This window comes from Leucopleurus acutus (assembly GCF_964270905.1).
Source record: "Leucopleurus acutus genome assembly, chromosome: 3".
NCBI classification, from domain to species: Eukaryota; Metazoa; Chordata; class Mammalia; order Artiodactyla; family Delphinidae; genus Leucopleurus; species Leucopleurus acutus.
Genome location: NC_139145.1, coordinates 167,403,323 through 167,430,002, shown reverse-complemented (window position 1 = coordinate 167,430,002; position 26,680 = coordinate 167,403,323). Strand labels below are relative to the sequence as shown.

The 26,680-nt window shown below is 48.1% G+C and overlaps 1 protein-coding gene across 2 annotated transcripts in view; it reads left to right on the top strand.

Annotated features, from left to right (window-relative positions):
* Window positions 1-4,667: 4,667 nt before the first annotated feature.
* ANKRD33B (ankyrin repeat domain 33B) overlaps window positions 4,668-26,680 on the top strand; it is a gene marked incomplete at both ends in the record, with an annotated part of 87,075 nt that continues 65,062 nt past the window's right edge. Inside the window, one exon of one of the 2 annotated variants that reach the window (XM_082836350.1) lies at window positions 4,668-4,994. In XM_082836350.1, coding sequence (XP_082692476.1) covers window positions 4,668-4,994 — 327 coding nt within the window. Of the gene's footprint in view, window positions 5,022-26,680 lie in introns of both variants that reach the window. The other variant, XM_082836349.1, reaches the window with a different exon arrangement.

Sequence of the window (26,680 nt, the reverse complement as noted above, 5' to 3'; positions counted from 1 at the left end):
TCACATACCCTTCAGCCCTCCCCCCAAATTTTGCCTATACAAACTTTTCCCCCGAAACCATCAGGCAGTTCAGGTTTTTGGAGTACGTGCCACCCGTTCTCCTTGCTTGGCCCTGCCGTAAACCTCTCTCTGCTCCAAACTCTGACATTTCAGTTTACTTGGCCTCACTCTGTGCTGGGCACATGAACTTTGTTCAGTAACAATTTTCTTTTCATTCGAGATTTCCCATCTAAGATTATGGTATGGCTCTCCATTGACTCATGTCTCTTTCCTTGAGAACAGTTTTATACATTTCTTGAATTTTTTTCCCAGTAGTCTAGACTTTGGGTTACCATTTTGAACACAGCAGTTAAGAAAATATTGAAGTTTAAGATGCTCAAGCCACCTGATGTGGGAGGTTCTCTCAAGAAAATACCAAGTAAGGATGCATTTGGATGTGTTGACTGAAATAAAAACAACATAAAAGTTGCAAGTGAAGTTTTATTCGGGGATCTTACTGAGGACTACAGTCTGGGAAACAGCCTCTCAGATAGCTCCAAGGTACTGCTTTGAAAGAGGTAAGGGGGGAGACTGAATATATACGAATTTTTTGCTGGAAAAGAAAATGGAGTCAAACATCAAAAGATCACTGCTAATCACAAAGAACAGCCTCCTAAAATTAATGATTTTAGTGCTTTTCTCTGTATGGGAAGGTGCAAGAACCTGGGATCATTGAAATTTTTCTTTAGATGTGGATTTTAACTATCTAGGGGCAGGTATCCAAAGAACAGAATGCTTCCTCTTCCCGCCCCCCCCCATCCTGAATTTCCCTGTCACTGGGTGACTGCAGTGGCTTATGACTTGATTTTTGTAGAACTGGAATGGCAAGCAACGTTTTTTTTTCTTTACAGATACAGTAAGAAAATGCTGGGAACGTCCTAAATATCAAGACTAGGAAATTGGTCAAATACACACTGGTATACCCAGTAATAGTCAAAATTTAGATCTATTATGGCTGCAACTCAGCAGTGGAGGAGACGGAATTGGAAGACAGTTCTGTCTGATATCACAATCTGCTCTTTATCCCCAGCTACACTGCCTTGCGAAAGAAAAAATAAAAAGCATTACTCATTCACCTCACGTGAGCTACTTCTCTGGCAAATAGAGCAACACATTTGGAGAAGCAGCTCCTGCAGAGCAGTTTATATGATAAGTCGAATGGATACTTTAAATTTAATAATAATGAAAGTTAACAGTCATTTGTGTGCTAAATTCCAGACAATGTGAAGTGTTTAAAATCACTCTGCCATTGGATCCAGGGGTGGGGTGTTATTTGGTGAGCAGTGGGGAGGGTTTGAGTTTGCTCCACCGTTAGGTCCCCCATCCTGCCCCCCCAGCACTTTGCCTTCTAAACATATTTGCGGGAGGAGGCCATTACAGGTGCATTTGGTTTTCAAGCTTTAAATACACTGCTTGTAATTTTGAAAGATCTTCCTGGTGTTACAGGTGTTACAGTTAGGTGGCCTCTTTGAGAACTATAAAGTAGTGAATCTTTTTTTTAATGGCTCAAAGACAAATTATTCAACTAAATCAATAAGTTGCTTAATTGCCATACATATACAACACTTAAAAATCATAAATTAAAATAGTTCATTGAAATTGAACAGTTCTGGATAAAGTACAGTTTTGCACAATGTTACTCATTTAAGAGTTATTCTAAAAAAAAGAGTTGTTATCCTGAGTGTGTTGGCAGTTTTGATAAGCTACTTCCACCTTCTTATGTAGATTTTGTACCTATAATATGCAACGTTGACTTTACAAAAAAATCTAAATGCCTAATTTTATGTTCTTTTACAACACTGAGACTCTCTTGTCTTTGTGGTAAAAGGGGTGCATTTAAAAAAAAATTATTTATTTATTTATTTTTGGCTGCATTGTGTCTTCATTGCTGCGCACGGGCTTTCTCTAGTTGCGGCGAGCGGGGGCTTCTCTTTGTTGTGGTGCACGGGCTTCTCATTGCAGTGGCTTCTCATTGTGGCGCACACGCGGGCTTCAGTAGTTGTGGCATGTGGGCTCAGTAGTTGTGGCTCATAGGTTCTAGAGCGCAGGCTCAGTAGCTGTGGCACAAGGGCTTAGTTGCTCCGCGGCATGTGGGGTCTTCCCGGACCAGGGATGAACCCGGGTCCTCTGCATTGGCAGGCGGATTCTCAACCACTGTGCCACCAGGGAAGCCCCAAGGGGTGCATTTTTGAAAGAGAAAATAATCAGTTTAGATTTGGAGTCCGATCACTCACAAATGACGAGTCCTTATTTGGAGCAGGCTGTTTCAGAAGTTTACCTTTAAAGGCTAAACCATTTAGTGCTATTTGCACCCAAATTTCTGAGGAAGGAAAGGAGGAAGTGGTGAACTCTAAAGATAGAGCTTGAATTTTGTTGCTAAGTGACCAGGGATGAGGACCTAGGGGCTGCCCACTCCAGAAGAGGGTGCCCTGTGCTCCACTCCAGGACTGCAGCCAGGAAGGCCACTGCCCCAACTCCGCCGGGACCCTGTCACAGGCCACTGGGGTTCTTTCTTTAATGCCACACGGTACCCTGCACTGGCTGGGGGAAAAAGAGGGCCAGCAAACCCAACCCACCTTGGGGGTGAGGGGGTGTTGGTCACTTCAACTTGTAAATCCCCTGACTTCATTTAACAGGCCTCTGGAAACACCAAAACAGCCATGAACTTTGAAAGGGGGAAATTCCAAGTGGGAATGTAGGTAAATACGGCTAGTTACAGGAAAAGGTAAAAAGCAAACAACGATCTGGGGTATTTTGGGCTTTGCAGAGAAAGCCCCGGACTACAGAAGGAGGCCAGTGCATGCAAGTTCGCTTCTGGCTCAGGGCTCGCTCAGGCGTCCAACTGTCTTCACGAGAAGTTGCTGTCCTCCGGCCGCGGCCCTCCCTGCCTCAGGAAACCACGTTAGCCGGTCCCGAGGACACTGGAGGCCGGCGCGATCACCACCGCAGTTGCGGCCCAGCGCAGGGTAACGCCAGGGGCTCAAGATCGAGCGGCCTTCGGCAGGCAGTTCAAACTTCACTCTGGCCTCCACCGCCCACCCCGGGTATTTCTGACCGCGTTCCCCACTGTGGCCCTCAGCTTGCCCGCCCGGGGCCTGGGGTCTACTAGTTTGTCCCCAGTGCCTGCGGCGGCCCGGTTTGGTTCACCTTTGCACCCCGAGGGCCTCTCACGCGCTGGCACCTGGCAGGCACGCTGTTAAGAGCGGTGGAAAGAAAAGAAGGAAAGGAGGGAGAGGGGACAGAGAGAAAGAGGTGGTGTTTGCCTTGTGGTCTCCGCATCCGCCCCTGGATCTGCGATGCTTTCTGTCAAAGATGCAACACCGCCTACCCAGGCTCGGCGCGCCCTCACACCGCGCCTCCACGCAAAGACTTTCCAACGAGGATTTGGCCCACGGTGCATCCTCCTCCAGGAGGTCAGGGGCTCCCCGCAGCTAATCCTCAACCCCTGCACGGGACCGACGGGGAGAGGCCAAGCGCCGGCCAGGGAGAGTCCGGCGATGGGACCACGGCCGTCGCCTGCGGGCCTGCTCTCTGGGTTTGGCGGCCAGCCGCGAGGTCAGCGCCCCGTCTCGGCTTCACGCAGTGAATCTGTCTCGACTCTGCAGATCCAGGGCACGGTGACATTGGCCAGGGGTGAAGGAGGAGGGAACCCTTCTGGCCTGGAGCCGCCCTTTCCCACCCAAATGTTACCCCCAGAGGCTCCTGGACATCTGCCCAGGGACGCTCTTCTAGGAGTAACCTGAAAGCGACAGCTGGTCCGGGTTCTGAGTGACCTGGGGACTCCGCGAATCCTCCCCCCGCACCCCACGCCCCGCCCCGGGTTGGGACAACCCCGTGGCAGCACGGACTCCCAGTTCAGAGGGGCACCGGGGTGGACACCACCTCCCACGCATCAACTTGTCCTCCGTGCCCAGTGCGCCCCGGGGATGCCCGGGTCTGAAGCCGGGAGTGAAGTTGGCCCCGGAGCCCAGACTCCTGGGAAGATGCAAAAACGGGCTCCGAGCCTCGGACGCTGAAAAACTTCCTCCACCCCAGGCCGGAGGCCTGACGCCCTGGGCGGCTCCGGGCCTCGGGGATCTGGGCGTTCCCGACGCCAGGGCAGGCTCAGCCCGCGGCGTCCTCCGACCCCTACCTTCGCCCTCATCCCCGGGGCCGCCGGAGGGGAGAGGCGGGGCCGCCCGCCACAAGGGCGTTCGGGTTCTGTAGTTATTGCTTCTGGTTCTCCCGCGCGTGCATTTCTCCGCTCCCCGGCAAAGCAGTCGGGTGCTCTGTCCCCGCGGGGCCGAGGAGCCGCTGCTTCGCTCTTAACTTTTGGCAGGATCAGGCCTGCGGGCTCGGGACCCGGGGCGCGCGCCTCCTCCTGCGCGGCCGCCCCGCCCCCCCCGCGCCAGCCCGCAGCGCTCAGAAAGCCCCCGCGGCTCCGCCCACCCCTTAGGGGCTTTCTTCAGCCTCCAGCGACTGGAGTCCTGGAGCGCAGCCGCCGGGCGCGCGTTTCCGCCGAGCTGGGGCGCGCAGAGCATTGCTTTTCTGGGGCCGCCAGAGACAAGAGGCGGTGACCTCGGTGCGCGCCCCGCGTCCCCGGCTCCTGGCCAGCTCCCCGGCCCCCGGCCCGCGCCCCGGCCGCCAGCATGGTGCTGCTGGCCGGGCCCGGGCCGGAGGGCGGCGGGGCGCGCCGCGTGTCCCCGCAGTCGCCGTCCCCACCCCGGGACGCGCAGGCCGGGGAGGACCCAGCTGACTTCGAGGAGTACGAGGACTTCTCGAGTCTGCCGGACACCCGCAGCATCGCCTCGGACGACTCCTTCTACCCTTTTGGAGGCGAGGAGGAGTACAGCTCCGTGAGCGCGGAGAGCGTCCCGGAGGCCGTCCCGGAGGCGGCGACCCTCCTGCGCGCCGCCTGCGCCAACGATGTGGGGCTGCTGAGGGCGCTGGTGCGGCGGGGGCCCAGCGCCGAGGAGGTGCAGGAGACCGACCGCAACGGCCGGGTAAGCGAGCGTCCCCGCAGGTTTCGGGTGCCCTCCGCGTACCTCCTATTGCCCGCGCCACCCGGATCCTGACTCTGTCCAGCACCCGCGGTGAACCCTTTTCCTCGCTCTCTGGGCGTGGGGCACGTGTGGAGCCCTGGGTGGCCTGCCCATCCCGGGCTGGGGTGGGGCGGCACGATTGATCTGCCTGGGGTCACAGCGCCGCGGGGGCCAACGCTAGTCCCGGCGTGCTCACCTCAGCCCCCTCTCGTTTCCCGCACCCGGAGTCCTCTTACTCCTGCCTGGGGCCCGCGCCGGGATCCGGGTTGGAAGCCTCTCGCCGGTTCCCTTAACCCTCGGTCCCCTCTGACCGTCATCCTTGCTCGCCTGCCGGGGAGAGCCCTTCTGCCCAGAGCCCCAGTTGTCCCCAGTCCTCGGCCCTTGCGCCGCCCCTCGCGCTTTCCCTTCCACGCCCGAGCGCGGATCGGCTTGTTCCTGCCCCCCGGGTTCGGAGTTTCCTCTGGGACCCCCTGCTTACCCGTACCCCTCCCCCCTCCCACGTCCGGCCGCTCCTGGTGACCCACGCGGTGACCTGCCAGCGTGATGTCTGACTTGGCTGTCTGCACGGTCACCGCGGAGAGCCAGGCCCCGGGGAGGGCCGCGGAGGGGCGCGCGCCCAGCAGGTAAGGCAGGCGGGCGTGGAGGCGGGGAGAGGCACGGGGTACGCATCAGTCAGGGCGAGACTCAGAGACGATGAGAAACACTTAGAAAAAGTTGGCTTGAGAGGAACTGGCTCTCACAACACAACCCACCAAAGCAGCTGGAGGGAAAAACCAAAGGGTGCCCACGGTGGCCAAGTGCCCGTGGTCTGTGCTGTGTGCCTAGTGGCAGAGATCTCACCTGATTGTCACATTCCCCGGTCCCCGGGGGATCCGCAGCCTCAGCCTGGCACAGATCGGGAGGGAAAGTGCTTTTGCTCGGGAGCCCATGCCTGATAAGAAAGATGTGCATTTCCTTGGGAACTGGTGGGACCCTGTGCCTTTGGTTTATCTCAGGGGGCCGGCTGGTTCGCCCCCGACTGTGGTCTGGGCCCGGTTTAGGCAGACAGGAGCCCCGGGGAGGGTCATTTTCTGCTGCTACACGTATGGTCTAACTTGACACAGCATTTGAACTTGGGGAAGGTTCTGCACTTGGTGTGATGTGTCAGATGGTGCCGGCCCTGAGGCCCCTAGGGCTGGGGGAGCTAACCGTGGGCAGATCACCCTGGGTCTCCGTGGGCAGATCACCCTGGTGGCGCTGGAACACCCGGCAATGACTGCACCTCAGCCCTCCCTCTGGTGGCCAGGCAGTGAGTGGGTGCTGTTTCTGCAGGCTCTGCTTTCACTTTTACTAAGGTGGCTTTTCACAAACAGATGCTTATGTGAGACCTCACTTTGCTGAAGCAGGTACCCAGGGCTGCTTTAAAGGAGGCCCGATAAGCATCAGGAAGAACACGGGTGGGGTAGGTCTCTCCCGGGTTTCGGGCAGCCTGGGGTCTCCAGTGGGCAGGGGTGGGTCTGGCTCACCCAGCCCCCACTCTGAGGCGCCACTGGGCTTGGCTTTGTTTTTTCCTTTGGGGCCAAAAAATAAAAGTTGGAAAACAGCTGCATTGGAGACCACTGAGAACAGCGTAAACCATCCCCAAGGGGCTTGGGTCTGACGGACTGAGTTTCTGGGCCACTTTGAAAACCCCTCCCTCAGTGCAGAGTCAGAGGAGGCTGGCTCCATCTTCCGAGCGCCCCCCTGCCTCAGTTTACCCGTTGTGATGTAGGGCTGACAGCAGCTCCAACCTCCCGGGGTTGTGAGCATGAGATGCCCTAACACATGGCGCTCTGACATGGCCGTGTTTACTGTCTTGTCCTGTTTTTCACTCACCTACCTTCTTGCTCGGAAGAGCCATCCTCCAGCTTTTTACCTTTTTTCCTTCGGCCAGGCAAAGCTCTTTTTCTCTCCGCTTTTGCCCTTGATGAAAGAGCCTCCCTTTGTTTTTCTGCTTTGAGTCTCCTTTCTGCTCCCCACCAAATCTGGATGGAGAAATGGCACTCGGCCCACCAACAGCAAGACCCCCGGTTCTTTTATCTTCTGATCAGAAGGAGAGCGTCCTGGGTTCTTGGCTTTGAAGGCGTGAGGCGAGAGCTTCTGTTCTTCCCAGTGGCTTCTTGATGCTATTATCAAACAGCCTCTGTCTATTCTGAAACACTTTGAAAGAATAAAGTGTCTCAAGGTCCAAAACATGACCCTGTAGTGAATGGGAAAATGAGTGGTTATTGCAGACCTACTGTGTACAAAGCACCGTTTGGCGCTGCAGGAGACTCCAAGGTGAATCAAACAGTCTCTGCCTTTTAGTTGAGGAAGAACTCAGAGTAATAGTACTCAGTGCTTAGATAGTAATAGTACTCAGTGCTTATTGCCAAAGGCGGGATGTGAGAGGGGCCCTATAATAATGCAGAGCAAATGTCTTGGAAGCAGGGAGCTGAGGACAATTCTGGAAGCCCAGCAAGGGGAGCCTTTTGGAGATGGTGGTGGGAAGACATTCTAGCCAGACAGATGGAACGAAGGGGGTGGTGGCAAGTGCCGTGTGGTTGGTTACAGTGCGGGATGATGTGGGTGCTAAAGCCCGAGAGGCTTCCCGGGGCTAGCTGACGAGAGGCTGGCCTGCAACAGCCGGCTAAGAAACAGGAAATCGGGACACAATGTGGTTTCAGCGTGCCAGGGTCCGACCTTGGGGCTGTGGTGTGCCTCCCCAGATGGCCATTCACTCACTGCCTTCAGGTTCTGGTCTGAAGGGCATCTCCTCAGGGAGACCTTTCCTCCCATGCCTAGCCAAGCCAGTGGCACTGGGAGCTGGGGAGGACAATCCAGGTGTTCAGAAACTAAGGGCTGAAATTGTATATAGGTAGGGTGGTCATCTGAGAGGACATGTGACATTCAAGTAAAGATGTAGAGAAGATAACTCGGGAAGAGCACTCCAGACAGAGGGCACAGCATGTGCAAAGGCCCTGAGGCAGGTGCCCTTTGGGACTGGTCTATGATTAGTAGCAGTAAAAAAGCTTACAGAGAGCCCAAGAGCTTTTGCTGGAGGAGAGAAGTAATTGCATTAACTATAGAATTACAGGTGCTGCCGGCAGCAGCTTCGCAGAAGAAAAATGTCTCTAAATGTTTTTTTTTGGGGGGGGGTGTTTTTATTGAGCTGTTATCTCTGGTCAGTTAAGAAGAGAGTTTTCCTGAGCTGACAGAGGTTTCATTTGGTTGGAGTAACTAAGGATCATGTTTGTTTTAAGGTGTGTTCTTTCCTGGCTCCTGAGGTTTGTAGAATTTCGGGTGTGGCTCAACACAGTCTTCTAAAATATTTATTGCTCTAAAAAGATGGCGTAATTGAATATGCAACCTGTAAATACCTGTCAAACAATTCTTCAGCAATATTCAAAGTGTGCTCTGCTGTCTCGTACATTTATGCGTGTTTTGTTCCCACTGACACTGGGGCAATGGAAGCTACCACACTTCTTCTTAATTCTTCACTTCTCTCTCAAGGTTCAGCCTTACAGCCCTGACAGCTCTGCAGACAGTACTGAAACCAAAGGAAGTGTCTGTGCTGTGTTCACTGTTACAGAACGGCAGTTTGAATGTCAGACAGCTGCTCTTGTACCAAATTAGGCCCAATTATGTTAAATTTAAAATATTGTACTCCTTTCTTTTCTTTTTAATTTTTTATTTATTTTTATTTATTGATTTTTGGCCATGCCCCGCGGCTTGCAGGATTTTAGTTTCCCGACCAGGGATTGAACCCTGGCCCCCAGCAGTGGAAGCGTGGAGTCCTAACCATTGGACCGCCAGGGAATTCCCACTCCTTTCTTGATATAATTCTTCTCATGCGTGTTTAAATTCCAGGGCCTCTTGCTGAAGTTTTTCGAAGGCCTCTCCAGCCATTTGCTCTATGGCTCAGGAAGGCCCACACTGCAGACCCAGTATGGGGGTGTCTCCCTTTGCTCCTGGGGGGCTTAAATGTTTCATAGATTTGTAGCAGTGACTGGGACCTTTAACTTGACATATACGTGAGAAATGTTTTATTTCTGTTTTTGTTGGTTTTTTGAATGCCATAGTAAGATTTATAAACCTTGGAATCACCTTTCCCTAAAATGAGAATCAAGTTTGAACTCACACCCCCTTCTGCATTTACCAGGCCTCAGTATTCATGGGCTTGCATGCGCTTAGAACTGGCTAGTTGGTACTGACAGTGAATTCTGGCCTCAGGCCTCCATACGTCTGTCGAGGGTCATCCAGCAGAGAAGGAGCCTGGCTTTGCTGTTTAGGGATGTATCGGTATGTTAGTGTGTTAGCTGCACATTCTGAAGTGTGGGAAGGGGGGTGAGAAGGGAGAATAAGCAGATTAGACTGGGAGCCCAGGGGGCCAGACCAGGGAAGCTGGAGTGAGTCTGGGAAAGCCTGGGCTTGGGACGGGCAGGCTGACAGGTGTTGGCCTCTTCCTTTCTCCACTGACCAAGATGGCCGCTCTGGGCCCAGAAGCAGTTGAGAGGCTCATTTGTTTTGTTTTTTTCATTTTTTTTAAAAAAAGGACACAGTTTTTTAAAGAGCAGTTTTAAGTTCACAGCAAAATTGAGGGGAGGGCACAGAGATTTCCCATATACCCCCTACCCAGTCCCCCAGGCACATTCTGCCCCATGCCCCCATTGTCAACATCCCCCATCAGAGTGGTACATTTGTTATAACTGATGAACCTTCACTGACACATCCTAATCAGCCCAAGTCCACAGTTTACATTAGGGTTCACCTTTAGTGTTGGACATTCTGTGGGTTTGGACAAATGCGTGATGATGCTTATCCATCACTGTAGTATCGTATATTGTCCCATGTGTTCTTCATGTAAGTGTATCAGTTATCTATGGCCACAGCAATGCTGCGTAACAAATAACTGTGAAACCTCATGGGTGTATACACCAGTCACATTTTGCTAAGGGTGGCCCAGCTCAGCCAGTCTCAGCTGGATTTGCTTTTAGCTGGGGTTGGCTGCAGATGGCAGGACTGGGAAGGTCTTGGCTGGGGTGGCTGGTCTCTGCTCCATGTGATTTCTTGTCCTCCAGCAGGCTGGCCCAGGTTTGTTCTCCATGGCAGGGGCAGGGCTCCCAGGAAGCAAGCAGAGCAAATAAGGTTCAGCGTCAATTCTGCTGAAGGAAGTTACAAAGCCAAGCCCAGATTTACCCTCTACGTGTGAATTTGCTTTTGTTTGTAATGAATGCTGTTCACTAACCCTAAGCATTTCTGTTTACCTAAAATTTATTTTTATTGAAAAACATTTCAGATAGGTGCCCAAGAAGAGGATATCAAGACCCTCCCATGTCCTAATCATTCAGCATCAACAAGCGTCAGCCCCTGAAGGCCGGTTTTAATTTTGATGGAAAGGATTATAGGATTTAATGCCGCTTTTGGGGTGTGTGTGTGTATGAAGGTTTCAGAAACCCAGGAGGACAATTGTCAGGGGGTTTTGAAGCTGGAATGGATTTTAGAGGCTAGTGGTCCCCATCATTTTGTAGTAGAAGAAAGTGGGGCTCAGAGAAGAGGACAGCTAGATGTATCAGGGGAGCTGGGTTCTAGAATGACCTGGAAGCTATTCATGATCCTTCTTTTGACCCCCCATGGGCCTCTCCAAGGGGCTTCTGAGCTTCCCCCCTTTACCTCCTGGCTGCCCATGAGGAATGGGGTACATAGAAATTCTGTGAGGTGGTTTGGGTGATTTTGAACATTTGATTTCTTTTCCACCCTATGCTTGTAAAGGAGACTAAGGCAGGTGTTATAAAAATCTAAAACAATAAGAGAGCTTAGGGACCCTTTTGGAACCTCATTTATTCATCTAACATTCATATCAATATAATATGTGAGCTATTATTCAAAGCTATTTTGAATGACAACTTCTAGTAGATATGGCTACAGTTTAGGAAAAGCTTTAAATGTTATTTAGCTAATTGTAAGTTCAATTCCTCCAATCAGACCTTTAGGTCAGTAACTAATGGTTATAGGATTGTTCAAATTTTCTCTTTCTTCCTGAATCCACTATAGTAACCTCTATTTTTCTAGGAAACTGTTCCATTTTTTTCCCCCTGAGTTTTAAAGGTTAATAGTATGAAGTTTTTACAGAGTTCTCTTTTTAATCTCTGCTATAACATTATTATATCCTGTTTTTCTACATTTTTGAATTTATGCTGTTTATCTTTTGTGACATATTGTCAAAAATATTTTATTAGTCTTTTCAGAGAATCAACTTTTGTTCTTGATCTGTTTCCTTCCTCACTATTTCATCAATTTCTGCTTTTCTTTTTATTCCTTCCTTCAGGTTTGTTCTACATGTAACTTTCAAAGTATCACTTTCATTTTTTTTCCCCACAAATTTTGATATGTAATATTTTATTATTGTTGTGTTCTCATTTATGTTATGATTTCCTCTTTTTCTGACCTAGAAGTTATTTAGAATGGTGTTTAAATTTTTAAAATACATATTGTTAAGCTTTATTAAAATATTTATTTATTTATTTTGGCTGCGTTGGGTCTTCGTTGCTGCACGTGGGCTTTCTCTACTTGCGGCGAGCGGGGGCCACTCTTTGTTGTGGTGCGCGGGCTTCTCATCGTGGTGGCATCTCTTGTTGCGGAGCATGGGCTCTAGGCGCGCCGGCTTCAGTAGTTGTGGCGCATGGGCTTAGTTGCTCCGTGGCATGTGGGATCTTCCTGGACCAGGGATCGAACCCGTGTCGCCTGCAATGGCCTGCAGATTCTTAACCACTGTGCCACCAGGGAAGTCCCTAAAATAATTTTTAAAACCTGATTCAGAGACTATGGTCTGCATGATATTTTGAAATTTCTTGAGACTGCCTTTACAGCCTATTGGGCCAGTAATTCTAAATCATAACCATGTGACATTTTATGCCTTCTCCAAATTAACTCAAAACAGTTCCATATGTAAAACAATATGTAATTTCCTTTAATTAAAGGAAATAAGAAGGATGTAGAGAAGTTGTTAAAATATGTGAACAAAGGAAATAGGCTTCACTCCAGATGGTTGGGAAGTAATTCTTTTAGACAGCTGGTCGAATGAAGGTGTATATATGGCTCTGTGCGTGTGTGTGTGTGTGTGTGTGTGTGTGTGTGTGTGTGTGTGTTCTTATGAGGTCGGATTTTATGATGAAGTAGGATGTTAAGAATCCTGGATGTCACTCAGTGTGTGTGTACAAAAAGAATAGAGACTGTTTTTAATGGTGTTCCTGAATTTGAAAGACAGTTGAAGGTGGCATTTACTTATTTATTTCTTCTAAGTCAGAGACACAGAAATTCGGGTAGACGTGAAATCCCGAGCGACAGTTGGCTTGGTGGCAAAATTGGATTAGAGTGGTGGGATTTGAGAGCCATTTCAAAGTAACGGAAAAGCAATGTATGCTTACAAAGGCACATCTACGTCAGCTCCGAGGAAGTTCACGTCCAAGGTAGGCATGTGATACGGCGGAGAACCAAGCATTTCCCTCTGGCTTCTGTTTCTGAAACTTAACTGACTCTTAGGTTAGAGGCCACCCCTGGTGAGGGACATCCAGCGGAGGGGGGTGTGGAGACGAGGCTGCCGAAGAGGCACGAGCCCTGCTCAGGGGCAGTGCCTGCCCAGTAAAGGGTGTTAAATTCACAGTAGCACATTTTCCGGAATAAAGGAAGACACGTGAAGTCAGTTTAAAAATAAAGGAAGATGGAGAAATTAGGCTGAGTGAAAAAGAGTCCATCTCTAAGGATTATATGCTGTACGGTTCCGCTTATGTAACCTTCGCAAAGTGATGCAGTTGGAGGGATGGAGAACAGATTAGAGGTTGCTGAGGTTAGAGCTTTGGGGAGGGGAGTGGGTGGTACTCTAACTGGGACAGGCCTGCTTCTAGATTGTGTTGGTGGTGGTTATGGGGAGCTGCATGAGGGTTAAAATGGCAGAGAACTCCCCCGCCCACACACACACACACGTGACTGGGGACACCTGGACAAGCTCTGTGGATTTCAGCCATGGCCATTTCATGATGTTCTTGTACTGTAGTTATGCAAGATGTTGGTATTGGGGAAGAACGCCCAAGGGGGCAACTTCCTGCCAGTCTATCACTATTTTAAAATCAAACGTTTAGTAAAAATGAAGGAAGGCATGCATTACCTTTAATCTGCAGCCCTATCGCGTGAGTAGACTGGATTTTGGAAACTAAAGCAGGATCAGAGCTGGTTAGTACGGGGGAAGTGGGACCGACTGGAGTATTGGGTGTTTGAACTCCTGCTGCTCGAGTGTGGTAAAACGAGTTAGCAGCATGGCTTCCTCCGGGCGTTTTTCCCAAATGCAGGATCCCAGGCCCTCCCTAGACATGCAGAACCAGAACCGGCACTCACTTTAAGCTGGTCTTGGTGATTGGTATGTACGCCTGTTGGAGGAGCTCTAGAACTTTATTCTGAGAGTAGAAAACAAGTGTGGTGGCCAAAGATAGCAGGCTTAGGTTGGTCACATGATCCTGGACAAGTCACATGATCTTTCCATCCTCAGTTTCCCCTAGATCCCCGTCTAGAAAACGGGGATGCTTTTTATGAGGCTAACAACACCTCACAGAGGTTCTAGGGCCTAAAAGAGTGACTTACACGTACAGCGGGTACCACGTCACAGGCGCCTAGTGAGTGCGGCTGTTGTTTCCATGGGTGAGTTAACCTCAAGATGGGTGTCCAGTCCTGCTGTTTCAATTTCAGCCAAGGGAAGAGATGGGAGCACATGAAACCTCTAACCAAAGAGGAGTGGTCGAGAAAATGGTGTGTCCGCTTGGTAAGGACCCTTTTGTGAATGTAAACATTAGCTAAGAGGGTCGATCTCCTGTTACGTGTTCATACCGCAAGGAAAGTGGCAATTGGAGCCATGGGCACAGGTGAAGCAGGGCGGGAGCGGGCGGAGGGGCAGGGCAGGGGCTGGGGCCACATCTGGGCACATCTGGGGAGCACCTGTGATTGCGAGTGGGGGGAGGCAGAGGCTTGGAGGCGAATGAGCGGGCTCCAGACTGATGACCAACGAGGAAGCAGCGCGCCCCAAGCAGGGCAGAGATAACCGTTGTGCCAGGGACAGTCACGAGCCCTTGTCCTTTCTTCAGCATTTCCCGTGAGTTCAAGTTAGGGCAGAGCTCCGGATGGGAGCCCTCGTGCATCCCGGGACTTTCAGGGCCTGATTCCGTCGTGATGTCCTGCCGTGAACAAGCAGCTGCTATGGGTCCCCAAAGTTTCCTTCCATTTCTGCTTCTCCTCCACTTTGTCAAGACAGGCATCCCCAAGGGGCTGGCCCTGCCCACTCCGATCAGGAGGGCCAGGCTGCATCGCTGCCTTCTAGCCCTTCCAGCTCTTGTATTTGGAAAACACAGTAGTCGTGCGCTAAAAATAGCAGTGGTGACACAGTTGCTGGGAAGGTTTTGCGGAGCTGTGAGTCAGGCCTTCTTTCCTTGGTCATAGGAAATGGGTGGGTTTCTAGGAAATGAATTCCATGTACAGCGGCGCCGGGATGGCCCGATGGCCAGCTGGGGGTGCGCAGTCCTCGTGTCACCTGACGACGCTTCTCCCTGCTGACCGTCGTGCTTCAGATGATCCAGTGCTTTGGGGAGCCAGTTCATCCGCAGTGAAAAGGGACACAGGAGACACTGCGGAGCAGGGGAAAGAGTGACTCAGGTGTGTCTCGTCACCTACACGTTCCTCCTCTTTTGAGGTCCCCAGGCTCAACCTCCATGTGCTGTGATGTCCTGCCGTGAACAAGCAGCTGCTATGGGTCCCCATATGGTGGGAGGCATCCACTGGCCCTACAGAGGGATCAACTTGCTCTGGTCTGCCCAGGATTTTCTCATGTTGGCACAGAAAGTCCCACATCCTGGGAAACCCCTGTGCCCTGCCCAGCTGGGGTGGTTGGTCACCCTACCTAGGAAAGCCACTTCCGTGTTGGGGCCACACACAGTGTCACCTCAGAGAAGCTGAAAGGCCCACTGAATGCAGAATTCCTCCTTTAGCGGAATCTGGAAACCCTACTTTGGAGGAAAGCTTCTGCATTAAGTTATGGTATCTGGGGCACACCCACTGGGAGGGAAGCTTTTGCCTAAATGCAGTCGCTTAGACTGGGTTCTTTGATCACAGGACAGAGCTGTCTCCCAAGGGAGACATTATCTTGGGAGGCTTTTGGGAGACAGCAGAGCCCTTGATCGGGAGGGCCCATGGCGGGAGGGCCTGGAGCAGGGTTAAGTCTCCACTGCCGTACATGAAAAGTAGAATAAATACATTTTTCTAAGAAATTCAGCAACTTAAAATGCACCAGGGAATCTCTGGTGAATTTGTTTTTAATAGAAATAATTATTTTAAAATGTTGTTTGGTGTAAGCAAATCTAAATCCTTTGGGTTTGTTTAGAGTGAGGTACAGGTGTATGGAGTTAACTCATGTCGTTTGTGAAAGGCAGTGAGTTACAGTGATTCTGCTAATAATACTATTGGGTCCAAGAATACTTAAGATACTGTTACATTGTTTTTTTAAATAACCTAAGGTTAATTTGGTTGAGGGGCCTTTGAAAATAACTGAAAACTCCTCAACATTCTGTTTGCACCTGGCACATTCCGTCTGTCAACCTGCAGATGGCTTGATTTCAGCATAAGTGTTTTAGCAAATGCGTAGAGTCTGTCTTTCCTTATCAATAGCATGCATACTTTAGAAAAACGTCAAAGTAAGAAGAAAAAAGACTTGTTTTTCAAAGAAGTGGATATTCCTGAATGTTGAGTATTAAAACAGGTTTTAGTCCATTTGGGCTGCTGTGACAGAATACCACAGACCAGGGGGCTTATGAAAATCAAACATTTATTTCTCTTCGGCCTCTCTTTCTGGAGGCCGAAGTCAAAGGTCAGGGCCCTGCAGATTCGGTGTCTGGTGAGGGCCCGATTCCTGGTTCGTAGACGGCCGTCTTCTCTCTGTGTCCTCACCGGACGGAGCAGGGGAAGGAGGTCTGTGGGGTCTCTGTAGGGACAGTCATCCACCCTCATGACCTAATCACCTCCCAAAGGCCCCATCTCCTAGGACCATCACACCTGGGGGTTAGGATTTCAGCATATGAATTTTGGGGGGACACAAACATTCAGTCGAGAGCAAAACACATCAACTACTGAAGGAATCAGTAAAAAAAAAAAAAAAGCATTTAAAGTGTCTTTCCACTTGCAGAAGAGGTACATAATTTTTCAAAATCTGCTATGTGTATGACTTCCATTCAGAAAATTCCAGAGTCCCTATGTGGAAAATTGGATGGGTTTACATAAAGAGAATATCCGTATCTAAAACTAGGGAATCCTGCTATTCTGTGATTTAAAACAAAAGTTCAGATAAATAAAATGAAATCATTGAAAATTAAGTAGTCACAAGATGCTTAGAAATAGGAAAAAAAAAAAAGATTCTCAAAGAAAACAGAGCCTTTGAAGTTCTAAGTGATGGGAAATCCCCAAAATGCCAAATAAAAGGAAATAATCTAAAAAGGAAAGTGAAGAAAATGGATTGTCTTTTAAAAAGCAGTATTGATATATAATTCACATACTATACAATTCACCCATTTAAAACCGTACAATTAAGTGATTTTTTTAGTATATTCACAGATACGGGCAGGCATCACTGCAGTCCATTTTAGGACATTTTCATCACCTCAGAAAGAAAACTTGTACCCTTCGGCTGTCACTCCTCTATTCCCCATTCCCTCCAGCCCTAAGCAACCGCTAGTTCCTTTCTTGTTTACATTACTTATAAAAGGGTTTTTATGAAAGATGAACTATATGCCAACATATCTTGACAGTTTTCTCAGCAAAGGAATACAAAGCACTTCACCATAAGAGGTGCCTGCCAGACAGGGTGACGTGTGTGGGTTCTGCCTTCAGGGTCTTAACTGTGAGTTTCCTATAAATTATGGTGTACGATAAAAAATTACGTTTTTTACAAAGTATGCAAAGCCCCAAACTTGAACCATTTCACAGGGAGCCTTGGGCCTAGCTGTCCTTTTGTTCACCTCTACTTGGGCTTGCTGACCTGCCGCTGAGGTCCTCAAAGTGTGGCCTCCGTTCAGCAGTGTCAGTGGCACCTGGGGCCTCGTGACTCGGGAACTCTGTTGAACAGATCAGCACTCTGTTCAACAACCTCCCAGGGGATTCTGATGCGCACTTTGGGTACCACTGCTCGACTGTATTTCCATCTTCTGTTTAATGTTTCTGCCAGCTCTGCCTAGGAGGCTCTCTCCACCTGGGCACGGCCTGGCTGTCTAAATATTTTGAAGAGAGGATGGAGGGCCAGCCTGGCTTTGCCCTTGTCCGGGTTTTCGGGGCAGGGGACATGGGAAGTGCTCAGTGAAGGCCGCGGATGGACTGTCACCGCCGTCCCTGCCCCTCTGAGTGCAAACCCCTCCCTCAGTGGGCTTGGTCCCCACTTGCCCCTGACCCGGCCACTGTCCACCGCTGCCTCTCAGGGCCTCTTCCATCTCTTTCCCTTATTACATCTTTGGATCTCTTCTGTCATAAAAAAGAACACACACGCACAAACTCCAAACAAGCCCAAGATTCACTTGCCTGCAGGCTCCTGAAGTTCTCTGCTTCCCAAGGCCAAGGGTGTGCGGGGCTGGTGGGTGCCTGCCCGGTGCCCAGCCTTGACCCGGGGGCTGGGGGGCTCTCCTGCCCCAGCTCGCTCTGTTCCGGCACCTTCTCTGGCTGCCCCTGCAGCTCAGTCTTCAGCTTCATTGTTGGGGGTTGTGAAAGCGTCCCTTCCTGGGTCCCGGCCTCACCCTCTTGAGCTCTGATTTCTTCCCTCCCAACCCACCCCTTGGACCTGCTCATGGCCGTGGCAGGGCTGCCTGCCTCCCCTCCCCCCCAACATTTTGGGCACTGTTGTCTGCATGATCTTGACCGTGGCCTGACTGGGGGTGAAAGCATCCATTCCCTGCAGCTGGGATCACGCCTCCAGAAGCCACTTCCTGGGACTCCACAGGTCTCCCACACATTGCCCACTTCCGGTTTCCCCTGGGCCTTCTGGTGGCCACTTCTTTGCCCTGAGGCTCTCTTAACCCGCTTCTCTCTTTACTCCCCGTGGTGGCTATTTTTAAGTGTCAGCTTGGTTAAGCTATAACACCTGGTTATTCAACCAGACTAGTGCCATGAAAGTATTCTGTGTATGTGGTTAACAGCCACAATCAGTTGACTTGAACTCAAGATGACCACGGACAGTCTGGGTGGGCCTCATCCAATCAGTTGAAGGCCTTAAGAGCAAAAGCAGGTTTCTTGGGAAGAAGGAATTCTGCCTCCAGACAGCGGCATCAGCTCCTGCCTGAGTTTCCAGCCTGCCAACCCCACCATCGTGTGAGCCAGTTCCTTAAGTGTCTGTATCCCCTGTTGGTTCTGTCTCTGCTGAACGCTGACTCGCGTATTTCTTGGGAATCTCACTTGCTTGGCAGAGACCCCCGGGCTTGTACAGCTGATGCCAGCTCTCAGCCCTCGACTGCTCTCCTAAGAGTCACACTTGCATTCAAGATCAACTGCAGGGTTTCTCCCGCCAACCTCCCAGCATCTTGTACTTTTCTGTGAAGTCATCCCAACGCCCCAGCCCCAACTTTTGGGCACCATTTCTGTTGCCAAGACTTTGTGGGGATGTAACCTGTGCAGCTCCAGCGCTCTGTGTGTGAGAGGGCCTGTGTTCGGTGTGCTGCTCTGCTGTTGCTGTCCTGACATTCTTAATGACTTTGAACCTGGGGTCCCTTGTTTTCACTTGGCACTGAGGCTACAAATTACGTAGCTGACTCTGATTGCCCCATGCTGCTGGCTGCTCTTTGCAACCCTGGAGGTGACCCAGCCTCGCTCAGCTCCCATTGCCAGTCATGTTCTAAGCACTGCACAGTCTCCAGTGATGGTCCCCACTTTTCACTGGAGTCTCACCACCTCTCTAGCTTGAGGCTTTGAGACATCTCACTTTAACAAATGTGGTACCTCCTCTCCGTTCTCCCTACTGCATCTCACCACTTTCCAGTCTGTTGTGTGACTACTGGATTTATTTTCATTTGTGTGGCTCGTGTTACAACAGCATCATCTTCAGAAGCCTTTCCTTGAAGGCCCTGACAATAGTGTTTCAAATGCCTGCCTGATTTTCCACGGTTTCCTTTTGTGTCACAGAAGTGGGTGACTTTCTGTCCCCACAGCCATGGTAGATCCTTATTCTCCCTGGGACACACATCGTTCCCTTCTCTCTACTGCAAGGCAGTGTCACCTTCCCCGTGAACTCCCGTGCCCCTTGCTGGATGGTTTCTTTCTGACTTTGGAGTCTCATCACAATTTGCAATTTGTTTATGAAACTCCTTTCTTTCTGCTTTGTTTTATAACTATTTGTTGATAATTGCTGTCTCTGAGCTTGATGAGCTCCATGAGGGAAAGTCCTCAGCATCATTCATTCAGCTTGTGTTCTCTGCAGTCAAACAGAGTTTGCTGCACATAGTAGGTGATTTGTATCTGCTTATAAAATTGGGCTAAAATTTTAGCCCAATTGGATAAAATTGGGCTACTGTGTCTTGCTGCCAGTTATATAACCTTGATTTGAAAATACTTAAACAGATAGTTTTGGGTCTTACATTTAAGCCATTAATCATTTTGAGTTGATTTTTGTGGTTGGTGTAAGATAAGGGTCCAATTTCATTCTTTTGCAAATGGATACAATTTTTCCAATACCATTTACTGAAGAGATTATCCTTTTCCATTGTGTATTCTTGGCGTCTTTGCCTAAAATTAGTTGACCATACATGGTTGGGTTTATTTCTGGGCTCTCTCTTCTGTTCTATTGATCCATGTGTCTGTTTTTGTGCCAATACTATACTGTTTTGATTACTATAGCTTTGTGATATAATTTGAAATCAGGAAGTGTGATGCTTTCAACTTTGTTCTTCTTTCTCAAGATTGCTTTGGCTAGTTGGGGTCTTTTGTGGTTCCATATGGATTTTAGGATTCTTTTCCCTATTTCTGTGAAAAATGCCATTAGAATTTTGATAGGGATTGTGTTGAATCTGTATACCTCTTTGGATAGCATGGACATTTTAACAGTATTAATTCTTCTATATCTTTCCATTTATTTGTGTCTTCTTCAGTTTCTTTCACCAATGTTTTATAGTTTTCAGTGTAAAGATCTTCACCCCCTTGGTTAAATTTATTCCTAGGCATTTTATTCTTTTTGATGGCATCGTAAATGGGATTATTTTCTTGATGTCCTTTTTGGATAGATCTTGGTTGGTGTAAAGAAATGCAATTGATTTTTGCGTGTAGATTTTGTATCCTGCAACTTTACTGGACTTGTTTATTCTAACAGTTTTTTTTTTTTGGTGGAGTCTTTAGGGTTTTCTCTATTAGGATCATACCATTTGCAAAAAGATAATTTTACATCTTCCTTTCTTATTTGGATGCCTTTTATTTCTTTTTCTTGTCTGATAGCCCTGGCTAGTACTTCCAGTACTGTGTTGAATAGATATGGCGAGAGTGGTCATCCTTGCCTTGTATCAGAAGTTAGAGGAAAGACTTTCAGTTTTACCCCATTGATTATGATGGTAGCGGTGGGCTTGCTGTAATTGGCCTTTATCGTGTTGAGACTTCTCAACCTTGGCACTGCTGACTTTTGGGGCTGAATAATTCTTTGTTGTGGGAGCTGTCCCACGCATTGTAGGATGTTGAGCAGCTGCCCTGGCCTCCACCCACTGCATGCCAGTAGCGCACCTGCCCTGCCCCAGTGTGACAACCAAAAATGTCCCCAGACATTGCCAAATGTCTCTGAGTGGGTGAGGGGAGCAAAACCACTCCCTGCTTGAAAATTACTGAAATAGAGAATAAAGGCAACAAAATTGTTTGAGTTGCGGACAAGAGTGCCTTTTACATGGAGAAATTCCCGAGGTTGTAGAAGGATCTAGAGTATTTGTCAAGCCTGGTTGCTCTCTCCTCCCTCTTCTCAGTGAAAGTTTGGTCAGGTGTTGTTTAAAGTGAAAGAGTTTACATGGCTTAGTGGAAAAATTATATCCACCAGCTCCTCCGAGTCCACAAAATGAGAGAAACCTATGATTAGAATTGCCAGCACTTGTAAACACTCCTCAGTTTCTTATTTGGAGTATTTCTGGTTAGAATCTTAACATTTGACCGTATTTTCCTTTTGAAAAATACTCGTAATTGGACAAGTTGTGCTTTTAAAAATGTAATACGAGGAGATTAGCCCCAGGAGGCATGACACACCCACTCCAAATTTCAGAGTCTGCCTTTCACGGTGATCACTCCATCTTCATCCAGACCCAGGAGGACCTTGGAGACGGCACGGCCATCACATGCTCAGTGGACATTTAATTGATAATGAAGCTTATGAGGAGTCAGAGATGACCATTTCATGCCTAGCAAGGTGGTGTGCGGTGCATTCTACCAGGAAAACTATCAAACGCTGTGCAGCAGTTCCTCCTTTAAAAAGAAATATCACAAAAAAGTGTGTACCCTGCACCAGGCACTGTTCTAGGGAACAGAGCACTGAGCAAAGGGGGGAATTCCCATTCAAATGGGGCTCACATGCTTTTGGGGAGGAGGAGAGGTAGACCAGGCAGGGCATGGGTTATGCAGTGTTGGGTGGATGCTGAAATTCTCCCTGAGGAGAGAACCTTCGAGTAAAGACACTGTGGAGGGGAGAGTCTCCCTGTATGGTTGTAGAGGAAGATTGGTCCAGGCAGATGGAGCAGCAAGGACAAAGGCTGTGAGGTGGAGGACCTGGAATGTTCTGGAACAACCAGGAGGCCAGAGGGGCTAGTGCAGAATGAAGTGGGGGAGCCGGCAGGAGCAGTGGTCTCGTGATACTACTCAAGAGACAGACTTGGGCAACCAGTTAGAGCAGCAGAAAAAAGACCCACTTCCACTCAGATGTGAAAGTTTTAGTAATGTCTCACTGAGATTTGGTGCTCTTTCAGGAGGACAGAGTGTTCCAGGCCAGAGGTTTTTTAGGACTGGTGTGGTGAGCTTGCCTCTTGCATCATACCTAACTGGACTGATGCCTTTTCAATATTCATGTAATTAGATCATCAACTATTTCACGGATGCACATAGCATTTGAAGCTGAACTCCCCAAACACTGTCCTTAGATTGACAGATCTGTATTTGGGCTTGTCATCCGGTGTCCTTAAGCTTTGCTTTTTATTATTTGTTTGTTTGTTTATTTATTTATATTTTTTGGCCGCACCACACAGCATGCAGGATCTTAGTTCCCGGACCAGGGATTGAACCTGCGCTCCTTACAATGGAAGTGCAGTGTCTTAACCACTGGACCCGCCAGCCAAGTCCCAAGCTTTGGCTTTTTAGATCTGACTTCAAGTCTGGGGGATCATTTCTTGAACAGGAGATTTAAGAATGTGATTATGTGAGTCTGTGGAGCACGAGGCTTCCCTCTTATGAAAGGAAACCCCGAGAAAACCCCCTAAAACTAAAAAACACTTCCTGGGGGCTTGTGGCTTCCCCTGTTGGCCTGTGGCCTGGCTGCCCAGAGGCCTGTCTGTCTGAGAGGTGTGCTGGGTGCCTGGTCGGAAGAGGAGGTGCTGGGCCGTGGGGTTTGACGGGTTTCCACCCGGGTTTGAGAACACCACATGGGGCATGCATCAAACAGAGAGATGCGAGGTTCTGGGGTCAGAGATTCAGGACGGCACCTCTGAGTCCTGCTAGGCCCCTCCCACCTCCTTCCTCACCTGCATGGAGGCACCCATCCATCCTCCACCCTTTCCAGATCTTCCCTGATGCCTTCTCAGTGCCCAGGGATGATGCCTTCTGCATGCCAGGCCCTGGGCAGGAGCCTGGAGGCCCAGAGAGCTACAAGGCCTGGGGCCCCGTCCTCAAGGAACCAACAAACGGCAACATGGTCTTGAGAGTTTCTCCATAAGCTCAGTGCCACACTGAGTAGTACAGTTGACCGTTGAACAATGGGGGGTTAGCGGCTCCACCCTCCTGTGCAGTGGAAAACCCACACAACTGCCATCTCTGTCTGAAAAACAAAGGAATTGATAAGTGACTCACCCAAGGGCAGGAAGCAGAAACAGTTTGGACAGTCTGGACTCAAACCCTAGTTGTTTTGCATTCATATGTTGTGATCTCTAATCGGACAGAAACTTTCCCTCACACTTAGTTGATTTCAAGATCTGTAAAATGAAAATACATACTATATTTATTGAAAAAAGTACATGTGTAAGTGGACCTGTACAGTTCAGACCCATGGTGTTAGAGGGTCGGCTGTATTTCTCTTTTCCATTATGTGATAGTAGGAAATCATGCAACTCTACAGGAAGGAGAAAGAGCCGGAGGTCTTTACCTGGTTGGAAGTCACTGTCTGAATCTGATACACTGTGAAAACACCATGTGTATGCGTGCCTGTAACTCACTGTGTGTGTGTGTTTACATATGTGTATAATGTTTTCTTATCTCTCTTTTCCATCTAGTTCATTACAACATTAGACCAACAGAATGGTTCTTGTCTGGTCTTTTCATGCTTAATTTTTTGGTGTGCTCTCTTTTGTGTGTGTGTGTGTCTGTGCTCTCTTAATGTTTAATTGAGGAAATTACTGTTGGTCTCCTGTAGTCAGAGCTGATTCAAACGGGAAAAGATTTTTCCAGTGCAAATGTGAGTCTTTTCCACTACATTTACATTTCTCTGGTCATTATCATGTGTTTTCTGGCTCTCAACAGCAGTATGTGCTTGGCTAAGAGCTTGGGAGACCCTTTTGCTTGCTGAATTTCAAGGGGCAATGAAGTTGGGGTACATGAAGGTTTCATTGGGCAGACGTTTCTGATGTTAGTGATTTGTGAAACTCCTTCTGGATAGAGCTTGATTTTTTGCTGTGAATGAATGATCACACCACCCTCTGATCCTTGCTGCTTTACTCTGACATTTAACAGTAATATTTATTAGATGTTTCTTTCTGCTTCCAATAGAAATATTTAGGTGTGGAAAATGGAAAAAAAAAAAGTACAAAGGAGAAAATAAAAACAAGTGTCCAGTACCTGGAGATAAAGAAGTTAACGTTTGATATGATCTGTTCATCTGTTTATCTATCTCTAAAGTTTATCTTATAAATACAATTTTGGATCCTGCTTTTTTCACTTCTAAGCATACTCTGAGCTCATTTCTATATTAAAAGTGCTTTAGAATCTTGAGTTTTTCAAAACCCATTTCTGTACACATGCTAGTTTAGTTAATCATTTTTGGGCGTTCTGGTTGTTCCTGAGATTCTGCTCTGTGGATAATGCTCTGATGAATGGATGTCTTAGTATATCTTTTATTGGCACTCGGAGCATTCCTTTTCAGATCAGTTCTTAGAACGTATATTAGCTTTACGAGTATGAGCCTTTTAAAGGCCATTTTACTTTCTAGGAAGATTGTACTAATTTCTCCTTCCACCAGCAGGCAATAAAACTGCCTGTTTCGCTGTATCCTCATCATGCAGCACATTAATTATTAAAAATGTTGAAATGGCTTATTGGTCTTTGCAACAATCATACATGCTTATTGTAAATATTCAGATAACATAGATAGGTAAAATGCCAAATATGAAAATCGCTGATCTAGAGATAATTAAATTTTTTCGATATCAGTTGAGTCGTTTCTTATGCTACATGTAATCTACTTTTTTCCTTAGCAACTTATTGAGGCAATGTTTCCATTTCTGCACGTACACATCATTATTTCTAATTACTGCAATATATTCTGTATTTTGGATATTTTCATTTTTTAAACTTTTGACTTCCTGACGGACATTGAGGTTATTTCGAGTTTGTCATTTATGAGCACGACAGCCATTTGCATATATCTTTGCACACTGATCTGATTACTTTTAAGGACTTGTTGGGTCTTGAGTGTGGATCCACGTGGTGGGTCCTGTTATTTTCACAAAGACTTCTGCCTCTCCCTGGAGCAGTAGACTTCTCTCTCTGTAGCGTCATGTTTGGCTGGCCCTCTTGCTCTGGCAGATTCAGTGTGAGAAGTGACTTGAGTAGCTTTGCTCATGATTTTTAAGACCCAGCGTACGCTCTGCCATACCCTCTTTTCCCTCAGTGATGAAACTCGTGACATTCCAGGTAGAGAGAAAACAACATGGGAAAGAGCTGCAGCCCACTTACAGTGGACATGTCATGTGGGAAAGTAGGCTTTTGTCACAGCCATTGAAATTTGGGGGTTGCTTGTTACTGCCACATGACCTGCTTATCCTGACTGGCTATAATACCTGGTAACAAATTGCCCTTTAGGAAGAGTGAACCTGCTTGTGTTCACCAGCACGATAAGAGAGCGCCTTTCCTCCCACTTTGCCAAAGCTGGTTATTTTAACTCTTTTAATCTTTTCTAACTCATGGTCAAAAAATGATAACTCACTTTAACATGTGTGTCTTTGATGACTAGTGAGGTTAAAACATGTTTCCTATAACATGTTTCCTAGCCGTTTAGCTTTCTTCTTTCTTTGATTTACTTCTTCATATCCCTTGCTCTCTCTCTTTTTTTTTTTGGGTTAATCTGTCTTTTCTTCCTGAGTTCTAAGAACTTAAAAAATATGCTTAAGCTATTATTCTTTGTCTAGCACATGTTCCACATTGTTTTTCAAGTTGGCATGTATTTATTTATTTTTTTTGCGGTACGCGGGCCTCTCACTGTTGTGGCCTCTCCCGTTGCAGAGCACAGGCTCCGGACATGCAGGCTCAGCGGCCATGGCTCACGGGCCCAGCCGCTCCGCGGCATGTGGGATCCTCCCGGACCGGGGCATGAACCCGCGTCCCCTGCATCGGCAGGCGGACTCTCAACCACTGCGCCACCAGGGAAGCCCCGGCATGTATTTTTTAAATCTTATTTGGGGTTTGTAGAATTTCTTGAATTTTTGGCTTGATATCTTTTGTCAGTTTGGGAAGATTCTTTGCCACAGTCTTGTCAAATATTGTTTTGTCTCATTCTTTCCTGCCCCCCCCCCATTCTATGACACCACATTCCCATATATTAGACCTTTCTACCATGCTCCATGTATCTCTTACGGGGTTTTTTTCCCCCTATCTTTTCCATCCTTTTTTTCCCTGTCTGGGCATTTTTGGTCAACTCATCTTCCAGTTTACTAATTCTCTTTTTAGCTTAATCTGCTTCTTAATTCCTTTTAAAATTCTTAGTTTTAGTTATTATATACTTTATTTCTAAAACTTTTGATTCTTCTTTAGATTTCAGTTCTCTGCTAAAAGTCCCCTTTTGTCATTACATGTGAATTATGGTCTCATACCTTCAGTATCTGTGTCTCTTGGAGATGTTTTCTATTGTCTGTCTGTTTTTCTCTTGGTCCTTTCTCCTGATATCTCTGGTAATTTGTTGTTTTTAATGATAGACACTGTATATGAAAAATTGAAGTAGTTCTAGATAGTGTTGTGTTTCACCAGAGAAGATTTAATTTGCTTCTGGCAGCCAGAGTGGGGCAGATGATAGTAGGCTACATAGGTCTTTGTAAGGTCTGTCCTGTCTCTGGCTTGCCTGACTTGTGAGCCTAGCCCTTTGGGCTTCCCACAGAAAACGTGGGGTGTTCAACAGGCCTGTC